This window comes from Lissotriton vulgaris, unplaced genomic scaffold (assembly GCF_964263255.1).
Source record: "Lissotriton vulgaris unplaced genomic scaffold, aLisVul1.2 SCAFFOLD_5407, whole genome shotgun sequence".
Taxonomy (NCBI): domain Eukaryota; kingdom Metazoa; phylum Chordata; class Amphibia; order Caudata; family Salamandridae; genus Lissotriton; species Lissotriton vulgaris.
The window spans coordinates 66,102-81,734 of NW_028243407.1; the positions used below are offsets into that span (position 1 = coordinate 66,102).

The 15,633-nt window shown below is 40.9% G+C and overlaps 1 protein-coding gene across 2 annotated transcripts in view; it reads right to left on the reverse strand.

Annotated features, from left to right (window-relative positions):
- The window catches only part of LOC147668411 (PDZ and LIM domain protein 3-like), a 109,805-nt gene that overhangs the window by 60,319 nt on the left and 33,853 nt on the right, over positions 1–15,633 (reverse strand). The window contains exons 3-4 of one of the 2 annotated variants that reach the window (XM_086948568.1): positions 5,387–5,454; positions 2,999–3,262 (exon numbers count right to left, since the gene is read on the reverse strand). In XM_086948568.1, the coding sequence (XP_086804694.1) occupies positions 2,999–3,262; positions 5,387–5,454 (332 nt within the window). Of the gene's footprint in view, positions 1–2,998; positions 3,263–5,386; positions 5,455–6,070; positions 6,259–15,633 lie in introns of both variants that reach the window. The other variant, XM_086948569.1, reaches the window with a different exon arrangement.

A 15,633-nucleotide genomic window follows, 5' to 3' on the forward strand; every position in this document is an offset into this window, starting at 1 on the left:
AGGAGGGATTATATAGAGAAAGAGCGAGGTAGAAGACGTACTACCGCAATTGGAAAATTGAAGCGCCATTATAGAAGGGGGAAGCTTGTGGCGAGAGGAGGACGTTTAGGTCTATTTGCATGTAAATAGCCGTCCTTGTCTGTAGTTGCTCGCCACATTTGGAAAAAACGGAAAAGGATAGAAAGTAGACTACTCACATGTAAGACATAAAATAAAAAATAAAATATAAAAAATAGAGAGATTCCCGCTGGCTGCTAGCATTCATTCAATGATTATTGTTAAAATATGGGGAAAGATTTTCAGCGCTGATGGGTAACATCACAGTCTGAAACCCCATAACCATTGAAAAGAGAAAATCGACATAAAAAGATGAAGTTGAGACATGCGGGGCAAGGCCTGGGTTTGGCCGGATTACTACAATGTATTGTGCAAAAGAAGGGTAAAGGTGCAGAAATTAATTGTGAATAAAGGTGAATGAAAATAGTGAGGCATATCCTGTCCATAAACAATTAAAAATACATGTAGTTTTTAAATGCACAATTGCGAAAAACAGGCATCAGGATATGTAAATAGACAGTAAGGATTACGAAGTGGTAGAAAATGTTTGTACTGTCTTTTTTGATAATCCAACAATATTAACAATAATCTAAAACCATTTGCCCTTATTAAAAGGTACAATATACAAGATATGTCTTCAAAACACATACATGGAAGTAGAATACATTTGGTCCCTAAGGTAAGGGATAATTTGTTTTTTCTTCGTTGCCCAAAACTCATACTAGTTGCGCAAACATTTTCTTCCTTTGCAAGCCTCCTTATGAGCCCCCTTTTCTTTCTTCTTTTACCCTCATGGTATTTTAGCTTGATACTGAGCCTTCAGAGGTCCAGACTTACTCCTTCCACACACTGGATTTGGAGTGGAAGGTACTGTCTATTATCCTTTGTACAAAAGGTATTGCATGTTTTGTGCTCTCTGGATCTCTAACACATACTAGGCACCTTATCACCGCCACAACAAGTGGCTACACACATGCCTCCTTGCGTTTTTTATTAATAGAATGTTTTTGACATCTCACTTTTCACCCACCATCACTATAAATACCCTCTAAATTTTAGGACCACTGTGTACGAGTGACACATGACCACACATGGGTCTTTAATTCTAGTTCACTCACTACGTACACATTAGCACTATAGACCAATTACTTGCTCATCAATGCAAGTAATTTCACTATTTTTCACCAACCATGTGCGATATCCACGCACGCCACAAACTGCATGTCGGTTGCACAAGTGTCACCATATGCAGTATATTGCTGAACATGTCTAGTGAACAAAATGTCCACTTTATTTTGTATTATCAGCCCTGAAGAGTCGTGTGACTCAACCGTACACGACGAAACACGTGTCGGCGTATTTGTTATTCTCAAGTCTGGAGAAAATTAAACGTCTTGCTGTGACAAGAAGATTTACATCAAAGAACCTGCTTCTGCGCTTCTTTTGAACTTTGGTCATTGTACCTTGTTTGGATGAACATCAATGTAGTTGCGAGAGCTTAGCTATGTACAAATGTTTTGTCTTTTGACTTGTTTGGACGGTTAAGGGTGTTTTGCCGTCTGCTCTTTACGCACTACATGAACGACTATCTTGCTTCTCACACACTTTGTAACGTTCTAACCCAGGTAGCGCGCCCATCTAGTCCTATTTTTCTAAAAAAAACCCTTGTCACGAGAATTATGTTGGTTTTAGAATTGATTGTAGGATATTACAGAGTACAGCACTGATCTCTGAAGTGGCACATCCCATCTGCTGCTAGTTGATACTACCCAAATAAATGCTAAAACATAAAACTGGTTCTTGTAATACACTAAAGTATGTTGGTCTGTACAAAGTTCAAAATGGTAGTAAGGGATGACTAGAAAGCGCATAGTTGTGACTTTTGTCCCTGCAAGAAATTAATCCTTGACATATATACATACAGTTGCGTGGTTTTTGTCCATGATCGTGGGTGGAAGACAGGCTGGAACTGATTTATTGTCTGCATTAGATTTTTTTCAGAGCCAGAGTGATGATGGCCTGCTTCAACTTCGAGTTAACTGTTATGATGTTAATGATACATAGGCGAGTGAGGTGATGAGTGGAATCATGGTTGGTGGATTGAAATTAACAACTTGTAGTCTGTGATAGGTGATGGTGCTCATGCTTTTCTATGTGAACAAACTCCCATTAGTGCTAAAAGCCATGGAACTCTTTTTGAAGTGTCCGGCTGCGAGGCATATGTCTCAGGGGGCATCATATCTTGGATGTGGTCATCGATTGATAAGTTGGACCACTGGGTGTTGACTTTGACTCTGAATTGTGACATTAGGTTGTTGCACTTCTTGTGATGAAGACCTTTCAAGTAAGCTAATGGGTGTGGTGGTGTGGTTGCAGTAGGGAAATCCATACCAGCTATTTGCCATATCTACACACTATTTCACCCTTGTTACATTTTATCTATTGCTCCGACCACAACAATAAAAGAAACTTTTGCTTCCCTGTGAAACGATGAAAGGAACCTTTCTATGAGGTTCAACCACATTTTCTCATACGTGGGGATTCATGCAGTCTGTGGATACAGGACTGAAGTGTCCTAAGATCAACCAAATGCGTGCATCACTGTACGTCTACAATGTCTCACAGGTAGCTGTCCATATAAACTAATAGCTGAAAAAGCAAACCTTTTTTTCTGAAACGATTCTTTAACATGATTTCCTTTTGAGAACATAGGCACATTTTGTTTTACTTTGGCCTTTTGTTTGTACTTGCTCCAACTAACTTATAATGTCCAGTCACTTGGAGTTGCATCTGCTTGCCAAGAAGCACTCCTTAAACCCAAGACCTCACTGTCTTATACTGATCATAAGTACAATCACACACAAGTTTGAAACAAAAAGCAGAATGTGGTCACACTAACTGAAAATGCACTCACTGCACACCACATGAGACATATGGTTACCTCGGTGGAGGCTTTTCTCCCAAAATCGAAGAAACCTGGCCTTGTAAGGTTTCCATAATATTTTCATCAGAGTATAACTGCATTGGTGTATTAAACTGAGCGTGCACAATTTTTACACCCGGTATCTCCATTTCCATAGGAATGTTAGGGGCGATCTTGGCGGCAACTTTCAGGTCAGTTGGGTCAATAGTGCTAACATTACTGATGGTAGAAGGAGTGCTCCGTCCACTGCCGCCATCAAAGCCCGAAGGAGTGCTGCATTCACTGTGTGGTTAAGCAGGCGTGGGCACGGACAGAGGTAGAAACAATAAAGATGAAGAAAGAGGTGTGAACAGAAAAGAAGAATCAAAGAGAAGAAATCAGCAATCAAAAAGTATCTAAAAACTTAGTGTACCAATTTTTATTGGGAAGAGCATGCACATGCTTGCATTCAATAAAAAGATTAATTGAGTTGTGCTTAGTTTGTCGTCTGTTAGAATCTAGAGAGAAACAAAGGCCCAAGACTTGAACAGTGTACTAACACCCCACATAATGCACTAAAACCGTGTAATAGTCCCAGAGCTCCAGTTGTGAATCTTGGTGTCAGTATAACTGCCAGATGTTGGACCATAGCTCTGTGTTTCATCACTGCAACATCTCACTTCCACCTGCAGCATTTAGAGAGTAGGAATCGAAAGATACCTTACTTACTAATGTACACCTACAAATCCTGATTATTTGTCTACCGTTAATTGTCTCATGGCTGTTGTGATCCAGAAGTGGGTGTATTGGACTGCTCAAAAAGCCTACTTTGGGGTGGTTGCAGAATGTTGTGGATTGCTGGAAACGTGGGGGAATATGTACCTGGTAATACAATGAATTATTGTGTCATAGTCATCTGTTATTGCCTGCCAGAAAGGACCTATTAGAGTCCATCTCTTAGAGCTTTGATTACACTTCTTGTTCTACTTCTATTGTTTTCATGGGGTCTTGGAAATAAAGTAGTCTTTTTGCTGAATATTCCCCATACTTTTGGGGGAAGTCTTTTTGCACTATCTAAAGGTTTATATATCACTATTTTGAGGTCAACAATATTGACCTACAAAAATACACCATTAAGGTAAGTTTACATGTATTATTCTTAACTCCACATCCACTTACTTAGACCTACCTTTTGAAATAGTGCTCAGATCAATTTAGTGGATGTAACATTTTGTCGTGCCATATATCACATGCAATATAGTAGCGGTATACTACTAAAAGTTCACTCTGGACGTGGTTGAATTGCTCAGCAGAACGAGGCAACTGTTTGCTGCTTTTGAAGTAAGAAATGTGAAGGTTGAGAGGCAGTTGCTTAAATAGAGTTGAAATGTTAAAAACACTGGTAGCTAGAATTCCCAGGTTACCTTCGAACTGAGACAGGGCTGCTACGGTAACTCTTTCTAGCATAAAATCCCTTGCCGAATTCTCTGCAGCAGTTTTTGAAGAATAAACGATGTATTTTACAAACATCACTGGTTCTAGAAAAATTTCCTAGGCTTGATGCTCAGTTTGCAAAAAGTTTTTCAACCTTAACTCTCTCTAGATTTTTACTGTTTAATAATCTATTAGAATTTTGTATTTAAATCAAGGAGTTCAGGTAGAAGAAGATAAAGCTTTGTGCCTTTAACAACGGTTTTGTATCAAATGTATTCTCAATGGAATTGACTGCGATACTTTCCAGTTATGGCAGCGAGGGCTTTTGGTACATTTGATCCTGGCTCCTATGGAAATTAAACATAACTCTGTCTTGACAAACTCCATTAGGACAGGAATTGAACTGTTGTCGCGTATTGTTGCCAAATTCTAGACCATTTAAATAAATTGTCCTTTTTATATGAGATATTAAAGAATAGGACTTGTGTGGATGCCATGTATCCAAATCATTTCCAGTGGTAAATCATTTGTGTATCTAGAGGCAATGAGCTCCAATGGCCTTGTGTTTTATCAAGTAAAGAGGTTGACTCATGGAGTAAACAAGCATTATGTAATTTAGGGGGATTTTTCCAGGAAATTAGAGACATCTAAGCACCGAGGATATTTCTAACCAAGTACCTTGAATCAGAAAGCCACACCCAGAATCGAGAAATTTGTGTAACTACAATTGGGATTTGGTATTCCCCCCAAAAAAGTTAAAAGCATTCCATAAAATAAATACAAAAAGGCAGAGATTTAGAAATAGGCAACAACAGAGAAATCAATATAGCGTGAAAGAGTAAGCTAAAAAGGATTAGTGGGTAACAAAATTCAACAGATCAGGCAGCAGCGCAGGGATATCGCATGTCCTTATTAATGACAGACTGGTATGTTTCAATGGAAGTAAATTAGAAACCCAATGCAGAGCATGCTGTTGAAGTATATATATATAACCTGCTTCGGCCGGGCAGTATGAAGGCTTTAGGCCGAACGTTATGCTTGTGTTCAAAGTAACCCAAGTCCTGTAATGAAAAGGGATCTGAATAAAGCATTTTTTGCTTCGATAACATAAAGTACTGCAGTGTTTAGTGGATAAGATAAAGCCATTTATATGTTATAAAGATTGCTGGTCATAACTCCCTACAAAAATATTCACAAAGAACTCAGGGCCTCATGTAGAGTTTGGTTTTGACAGTCTTTCAAAATGTGATGGTTATCCTGTCCGCCATATTACAAGTGGCATATTCTAAAATCCACTTGTAATACGGCGGAGAGTTCATTCGCCACGTTTGTGATGCAGCATCCATTCTATCAAACCCTAAATAAACCTTGAATCTCAACCGACCATCATTTGTTCCTTGAATTTTTTGACAGTGTCAGCAAAAGTAATGTCCTACTTTTAGCTGACCGCAGCTTTTTAACATTTCTGACTCTAGTGCTACCATTTTGAGAACAAAAGGCCTAATAGATTGATGAAGAGGTAAACATTGACAGAAAGGCAGCCGCGCCTTACCTGATTGTGAGTGGCAGAAAGGGACATGAAGGTAAGAAAGAATAGAAACAACAAGAACTGGACTCGGCCGCAAAATAAGATGCATTATTGATTATTAGCACAAGCGAGAAATATCTGATACTTACATTTGTTCAGCATTGGGAACAAGACCTCTCATTTGTCCGTGGAGGGCATCTTTTATGTTGCCAGATGAGTAAAGCCCAATGGGGGTGTTATAGGAGGAACTCACTAACTGCCTTTTGTCATCAAGGTTTGCTGCAGCGACAAAAGGCTGCGCCCTTCGGTTGTGCGCGACACCAATGGGCTTGAATTCCTGTACAAAACACACAACGCTACAATGCATGCCAGAGCTAACAGAATGAAGCAAAACCAAGAACACTGGGTGTTAATACTGGAGCACTGCTATTCACATTAATACAGCAACGTTTCCAATCTCATTTGCATAGGAAGGCCTTCCTGTAAAGCAGCAGCACGCCACTGGTAGTCTCTTTTCAATGTCTATACTTTGATGAACAGCAACGGTTCATTATTTCTTTCAATTAGACCGAGTGTAGGCACAAAATAGATTACGGGACTGGGATTTTTTTTAATGTTGCAAGTGCCAAACACAAGGAAATAAATAGTTCGTTTTGTGAGATAATACAAGAGATTTTTTGTACAATATATATAAACAAAATAACAATTTGTGATGTAAAAAAGGCATTGAAATAAAAGGAACAGTTAGAGGGAAAACTAGGAAAGGAAAGCAGGCAACTTGATATAAAGGGAGACATCTTGAAGATTGCACAGCTGCTTTACACCAGGCCTTACGTTTTAGGTCAATGTCATGTTATGACAGGCATACAAAGATTTTCCAGGAAATTCTTCATTGTAAATTAGTCATCGGTTATGGAAAAAAATGGCATACACAGTCATTATAAAACTGTTGCATTTAAAGGGGTGCCTGGTCCTAACTGCCAAGAAAGTCTGTGTGCTGAGAAATGGCACACTTAGTTCTGCACATAGCAAGAATAATGCAAGGGACTTTTGAGGCCTTTCACTTTCTTAGTAAACACTAAGGTACTTAGGAGAAACTCAAAACTTATTTTATTTTAGCACAGGTAGAGACGTCTCTGTTCTATAAAAATGTGCACATTGCATGTGAGAAATAAGCATGCAGTTTTCGTATTGGGATGGTTGTCACTTATTGGGCATCACACATTAAAAAAACACTTCTGTACACTTAGGCCCAGATGTTCAAAGCTTCCCGTTTGCATTTCCTAAATAGCGACTCCATAGGAGTCACTATTTAAGAAATGCAAAGGATATGTACTAAATTAGCGATTCCCTAATAGCAATTCCTACTAATTAGGAATCGCTATTGGGGAATCGCAAATAGGAAATGCAATTGCATTCCCGCCTATGGTCAAATTATGAAATGGTCTGCATTTCCTAAATTGCGGTTTCCTAATAGGAAATTGCACTTTAAGAAATGCAAAACCTAACTGAGTGTACAGAATAAGTGTAATGTATCTGAGCAAATGGTTGAATAAACAGAATTAAAAAAAATAGAAATGCAAAGCCAAGGGCGCCTCTGGGCTTAAGTCTCCCCTAGAGGCACCCTAAACTTCCTACTGCACATATACATGCACATGTGCCCTAGGGGCATATGTGCGCTTCCGCTTCATGTCACATTAAAAAATGCTCTTTTAAATAATGTTTTTAATTTTGCACATGGTTACCATTGACTTCAAGTCGGTGGTAATAGCATTGCCTAAATGCCTGATTCCATTTATGAAATGCTTCATACATGTGCTTTAGGAATCGCAAATAGGTAATCCCTATTTTTGATTCCTAAATCGCAGTTGCAATTTGTGATTTCTACCAGGTAGAAACACAAATTAAGACCGGTTTGTCCTGTTGTATTTCTGACAATGCCATTTAGCATTTCTTAATGGGCCGAAATAGCGATTAGTCCCGTTACTAAATGCTAAATCTATCTACATCTGGGCCTTAACGATTTACCATCTACTGGGAGGTCCCATGAAAAACTCTCATGTATGCATTTATTTTGCCCTATTTCTTCTTAGCAAAACTCTCATCTTCTAAACTGCCTTCAATGAGTTGGCACTGTGAAAGTGTACATTGCAGAAGATTGGAACAGTGTAAATTTGGGTTTCACCTTCTATACATCATTCGTGTGCATTTAGATGTAACCTATATATTCAGTGTGTGTTTAACTTTATTGACATGTGTGTTTCCCACTGATAAAATTGTAGTAGGCCATCACTTTTGAGCACAGTATTAAGAAATCATATGTAGTTGTACTGAGTTGAATATTAACCAATATAATTGCATTTATTGAATATATTTACAGTTTAATAATAACTGTTTGATTGCCAAGGATTTATAAAACTGCAATGTCCTTCAATGTTGATTCTCAAGTGTACTTAGCTTGATCGTAGACCTTAGCTGAGAATTGCACACTTTTAAATTTGCCAGTATGCTGTTTTTCTCTCCTCTGCAGGTGTGTTATCTGGTTTCTTGTTAGGTGGCAAAAAGGTTTATTATTATGTACTAGACCGCGGGTGAGGCCTGAGAATGGAAATATGGCAGCAGACGTGGAGGAATGAGGGTGAATGGAGCATCCTGTACCTGGGAGCACTAGGAAGATGCAAATCTCGAGGACAAATAGACGTGCACCTATTTGTGTAGAGGTTTTGCCGACTCCCAGCACATGCCATCATGGGATTATCTATAGTCTGTGGGAGCAAGATTTGGACGTTCTGGAGCCTTCAATTGTGCTTTTAATTAGTGCTCCATAGTTAGTTAGAATGGACTTTTATCCTGACTTTGAAGAGAGGAGATCTCTCTGCTGGGTTTCCCCTGAGTGGAAAGCTTCATGCTAGACACTCTTTTATTTCCTCCTACCTTCTAATGAGGTTTACATTATGCTGACACATTCTTCCCTTCCCTTTAGAAATCCCCAACTCACTTTCATTTAAGGAACAGCTAATTTGGATGTCTTGCATTCTTTCCATATTGATTGTTACTATTTTGCATTTCATAATACTTACATTTAGAGTCCCTGAGCATCTTAATATTCTGTCTCTATTGTTTTGGTTTCTAAACCATTGCCAAGTTTGCTTGACTAATGCTTGAAAAATAAACCTTTACAGTTGAATTCCCTCGTCTCTGTCGTTATTGTGAAGCCACATTTGTTTCACAGTACTTGAAATGTATTACCGATGTTATCTCCCTCTCAATGCTTTAAGTCGACAACCAAAGGTCCATACTACGAGTGAGGAATTCTGTTTGATGATTTTACCAAGAGCTTGATATTCAAATACCCCTGCTCCATCATCATCAAATGGCGTAGCATTAATAAAATAGTACAAGCTGTCACTGACATAGACAAAAAGCTAATGTAGTATGCCTGGTAAAAAAATCTTATTATTATAAAAAGTTTGATTTGCTCCATCCGAGATACGAGAAAAGTGTGTTTTATAGATTTCCAAGTCAGGGTTATTTACTGTTAACAATACACTCTTGTTCCTATCTCTTTTCAATAAAGAGGCTTTCCTAGATCCATGGAATGCAAGGATATGCAGAGAGTGATTGCCTGTATCTTCTAAACTGGAGATGAGGGATGCTTTTGCAGTTTCATTGGGATTACTCAAGCCTCTCTTCTCTCGCCAAAACAGCAACAAGCCTAACCATTTTTTTGATCACTAGTGGCATTCCTTGCAAACAGCTCCATCGAGCTTGCATCCTAGTATCTCCACCCTCCTCACAGCCCTCTACTATAGTGGTAAACTATATTCTTGCGCAGTGTCGTCCCAGCAAAGCCAGCTGCGAACAAATTATTAGCAGCTTGTCTGCGACTAACACATGAAAGATAGGTTGAACAACTTAATGTCCTTGTGAGGTTCCCAACTGAGTCAGGTTTGTGCTTTCAATGAACAAAAGGGTAGGAGTGGTACCCAAGAGGGTATTGTATTTTTTATGGTACTTCAACTTAGGTGCTAGTAGTTTTCTCTGCCTGCTAATTTGAGTTAGACCATCCTGATTTGTGAAACACATGCAACTTTGCAGTTAGTTTTAGTCCAGATATTTATGGTGTGTTATATACTACAACATGGCAGAGGGCCCACTGCCCACAATTTGCCCCTGGGTACTAAATCAAACGCGGACCGGAGGTCCACAAAGACCATATAGAGACTGTCTAATGTTACCGTCTTCCAGAATAACAAAATGAGACGGAAAATTTGGTCCACAGTAGATGTGTTCCTCCTAAATCCGGCCTGATAAGGGCTGAGGATATCATACTCCTCCATCCACTCCTGGAGCCGATCCAGGATTAGGCGGGTAAAGATTTTTTTGGGGACGTCAATAAGGCTAATGGGCCTATAGTTGGTTGGGAGCAGAGGAGAGCCCTTCTTAAAAATTGGGACAATCTCTGCTACCAACCAAGTGCCCGGTACCTCCATACCTCCCATAACTGCATTAAAAAGGGCACACAGGTAGGGGGCCCAGATCCCCGGTTGATCCCTGAATAGGTCACCGGGAAGTCTGTCTAGGCCGGGAGCCTTACCCATAGGCAGTTTCCCTATAGAGATCTGGACCACCCCCACCGTGAATTCCTGCTCATCCAAAACCCCAGAGATTGTTGTGTTTACCAGTAGGTTTTCCGGACCTGGGGCTGCTGCATATAAGGCCTTAAAGTGGAGCTCCCAGACCCCCGCCTCGATGGAAAGTTTGATCGCGGAGCTGGGCTCTCCGGACCCCGTACTAACTATAGCCCAGACTCTGCGCACATCTCTCGAGTCCAGCGCGGAGGAAAGATTAGACCATCTTTCCATATCCCACTCCTTCCTAGCATGAATCATTATTTCTTTATATTGGAATCTTAGAGAACGGATTTTTGGTTCCTCTCTCCCATCTTTAAGAGCCTCAATGAGCTCTGTGTTTACCTTCCTGCAGGATGCATTATACCAGGAAGATACAGGCACCCTGCATCTCCTTCTAGAGCCAGGGGGATTAAGAAATTCAGCTAAACAGGCTTCTAGGTCCTGATGCAGACACTGCATATTTTCATTAAAATCTAACGCCAAGGGCTGAGTGATTAAGGCACCAGTCTTTATAAAAAGGGGTAGAATTGAACTATATAGTTTAGGTAGTGCATCTCGCGAAGTCGCCAATTTCTCCCACCTAACCTTACGTCTGTTATTGGTTATAGACAGCCCTTCGACCCCATCTAGGGCAGGTTCCTTTTCATTTACCCTTGGCCATGGGCAGTCCATCTTCAGACTCAATGCGTTGTGGTCGCTGTCCACCCCGGATATTACCTCAAAGTCGAAAACCTTCGATCATAAGCATGCCTCCACCATAATGTAATCCAATCTTGATTCGTGGGCCCTTTTGTTGAAAGTACACTTGGACGGAACATCAGAGGGCGTCCGACCATTGCAGGCTATGATTGAGTTGTTCAAAGTTAGGGCCGTGATCTGAATGGCCAATGGGGACCAGGACTTCGGATGGGGAGACTGGCACGGCAGGATTCCCCAATGTTGGTCCTCACCCGTCAGCACCCCCTCATTTAAGATGCGCAGGGGCTCAAAGTGGCAATTTAGATCCCCAGCGACTATATAGTGTGTATCCCTGCTAAGGGAGCCAAGAAAAGATGACAACTCTTCAATAGTTTTGGACTCATTCGCCACACTTGTCGGCCGTGAGTAAACATTCACAATGGCGAGTTTATAGGGGATTGGCCAAGTCAGGAGAACACACTGGATGTCGTCAGAATAGTTTGAGATGGATCCGCCCATACAACCCAGATGTAACCCAACCCAAGTTGTAAGGCCCCCTGATGGTCGTCCCTTGCCTCCCCATCGGGCAGCAATATTAAAGGCTGCAAAACCCACTCTATGTTGGTCCTCCCTGGCCCAGGTTTCCTGGAATACACATTAGTCGCTAGTGTCCACGAAAGTGCCCCACTCCGGACATGCTAATTTATTTAGTAAACCCGCCACATTTCAGGACATGATACCATGTACTTTATGTTGCCAGCACTCAGACCTGGACTATCGGACGAAGTAATGTCAACACTCCCCAGGGGTTCATCATCAATAATGGTTACCAAGGGCAGTGGTAGTAGGGGATCATCGTCTATCCTCCCTGAATCAGGTGTATCACTACTCCTGTTTCTCCCTGGTGGGTGGTTCTGGGCTCCTAACAAATCATATGCCTTTTTTCTTCCCAATGCACCCGTGTTGACCTTGATAACAACATCCTGGCCTGAGTTATTACATAATATTTCTTGCCCACTTAGTTCTAGTCAATCGACCTGTTCCAGGCCGCTAAACCTATTGTAACATGGGATCTGGTTCCGGGCAAGCGGCGGGTAGTGGCCATACCTGTTCATCCCACCCCTGCCCATTCGACAGTGTGATAGAAGGGACCAGCCCTCATATAGATTCCTCAGTTGTTCACTAGGATAGAAATAAGAAAGAGTCCTAGCTTCAATTTTTGTGCCTGAGCTAGCTGTACTCCAATTACAAATGTAGTCTACGGTATGTGGGTCCATAAAATTAACCAACACACAATCACCAGTTAGAGTTTTAGGTGTGCGGCCTACCCAACCCACCCTTTGAACCATAGATATCTCACATGTAGTGTGTAGGGGCAGTGGTCTGTGCATGTTGAACCAGTGGGTAGCTTTATTTTTCAAAGTTGTATAAGATTCATCATTCGGCACACTAATTTCGGGGACCCCTGTTAGAACAATTAAATAGGGACTCACTTCTGGTGGCAAATCAACTCTAGGCTCAGTACTAGGTCTGTTTTTTGTACCTAAGTTTACAGGTGCCCGCCCACCATGACTGTTAGTATCAGTTTGGACCCCTCCTACACTGCTGGGTACTGTGTGCTGGCCAGCCCTGGACCCCGTTCCCGGTTTCTTGGAAGATGCATTTTTAGTAGCGGCAATTTCCGCCAAGGATTTGGTGGGATTACCTGCAACTGGGTGTGTCACAGGGATAGCAACAGCTACACCCCCCCCGATGTGGCCAAAAAAATGTAATTACCCCGGTCTAGTGCATTATTAACAAGGCTATTTAAAGTTCCCAATGTTACATGATCAAACTTGGAAAGTTGTCTTTCTATACGGACAAGTCTCGCTTCCAACGGACGCAGTGAGGCACTCAAAATTTCAGACATAAAGAGTCCTCCACTGTCGGTAGATCTTCCATAAGTGCACCTGCACCTTGCACACTATCTCCCCCAATGCTCACTAGATGCATGGGTCGATCAGATAAAACACTTATTCTCCGTGCCTCAGCATCCTTTAAGCTTGGCAGCGTTACATTTTTCTTACAGCCTGTAGCAGGTTTAGCTGCCCTAGCTCCTGCAGTATTGGCAGTGAGGTGCTTCTTCTTGGGAATCGCACCGATACATTTTCCCTGAAACTGGCGGGTATTAGGTCTTACCGTGGTCTTTGACGGGGTGGGTGCACCCAATGACACTGAAGTATCCTGCTCGACTGAGTGAGTAGACGGGGGAGTTAAAGCCACACCCTGTGTAGGTGAATGATATTGCACAGTCGTTGGAGCACTGTCCTAATTCAATCCCCTAGCAACCTCTGGTGTGCGAGCATTCGCAAAGTGCCCCATTGAGGATCTTTTGGCCATAGCAAGATCCTGTGACACCCTGCGTTCCATTAACACAATACCCTGGTCAATCACAGAGTTGGCTCTCAATATAAAGTTGTCCAGGGTTCCTGTGAGATTGCCATTGTGGGCTTTAGTCCTGGACTCCCGTGTAGCCATGTTTCAAAGTGGGATAGTAAGTGAAAATCTAATTCCACCACACAAAGTACTTACAAAAGACTTGAAACAGCACATGGTACCGGGGATGTGGAAAGAGGGGGGGCCCGGTCCGGTCTCCTCCGGGCTCAAACGGGCTACAACAGGCCCGCCCTTGGCCTGGGCTTTGCCCGGCACACGCCTGCGCGCGTCCGCGTTGCAAAAGGGTATAGTCAGTTAAATCCGTCCAGGCAAGGGCGGGAACAACAGGGAAGAGGACACAGCTGCGAGCAAAGTAAAGTGCTGGTCCTCGCAATCCCGGGAAACGTGCTCCTCCCAGCCACCAACAACCACTGTGAACGGCATGGCTAATAAGTACTTTGTTAGTAAGAATTGTTTTTCCTACTCGTTCAACACTGTGGGGAAAGGACTTTTCCTCGCTGATGCTGCGTACAATATCAGCCAACAGTGAGCTAATACTACTAATACACCACTGCTTTTTCCCAAACTATGTTCTAAAAAAATCTACTATTTAAATATACTATCTATCAAAGTTCTCCAACAGGGAACGCACAATAACAAGCAGCTCCTTTCTCTGATTCTGCTTCCTTAAAATATTTATTGCAGGGTCAACTAAAAATCCTGGAAAGATACATATAACATACACAAAAAGAGTGTCTTTCGATCTCCATAGATAATGTGAAATTTCAGAACACTGGGAGTTCAGTTTTTTTTTTCTTTCTCAGGTGAGCTCTTTAGAAGTGAAGAATGACACTAATTTTACTTCTAAAGGTAACACGACCCTTGTAAAATGATTAAACAAATAAAGAAACCTCTATGTGATCTGGAACAGTGGGTTCATGTTGTTGTAAATATATCTGTTCAGAAAGGAATATGTTTGTGCAGCTTGGAGAGCTGCCAAAAGTGTATTTGTGTCCTCAATTATTTTCCCATGTGTAATCAAATTGTCATTGCTTCTTTGAAAATGCTTTCTGGACAGTTTCAGATAACACATAAGAATTGAATATTTCAATTCTTTATTTACATTTCAATATCTAGATAGTCAGAAGAATCCAAATGAACAAGGGTTGCTTATGTGTTGCAACTAATCAGTCCTTGAAAAAAAACACAAGTGAAAGTTGAGAAAGAAAGATAGTTTCCGACATGCAAATTAAATAACACATTTTTATTGACCACCACAATTATTTTGCAATTATACTAGTGTATGGTCCTAATACCCTTTTCTCTAAGTATTACATATAAAATAATAACGCCTATCAGGAGTGACATAAAAATCCTGATTTTGTTGGCCTTGTGGTTGGCCCAATCATGACCTTTATCGAGACTCATGTATTCAAAATCTGGTAAAGACTTGGATGAATTTAACGATTAGGATGTTGTTAGATGCCCGATCTTGCACTAGCTATGTCTCACATTCTTTCTGCGTATTCTTTTACTTTACTTATTTCATCGCACTGATTGGTTCATGTGTAGCAACAATGTACTTATCTCCAGGACCGTTTATTTTTGCTGTCCTTATTTAGATGATTTTTCACTTGGTGCCCCTGTTTTGTGTTTAATTTTGTGCTCTGCTTCATCCCCTTTTCAATTAATGTAACTTTCCACTGCTTTTTAATTTGCTTTTTAATTTGCCAGTTTTCTGTTTTATTTTAATAATTTCCTCTCAAGACATTGTTTCAATGCGAAGCCAGTTGTCATTTTTCGGCAAGTTTGTTCTTTTTTAAATTACTATTGATTTTTCATCAATTATTTTATCAGCATGTATTATGAAAATGAGTTTCCTTGACAAAACTACAGAGTAGTTGAGTTTTCAAGAATACACACTTCACTATCTGCCCAATTTTTACTATGGGCCTTTTAACCCAAATGAAATGAAATTAAATGAG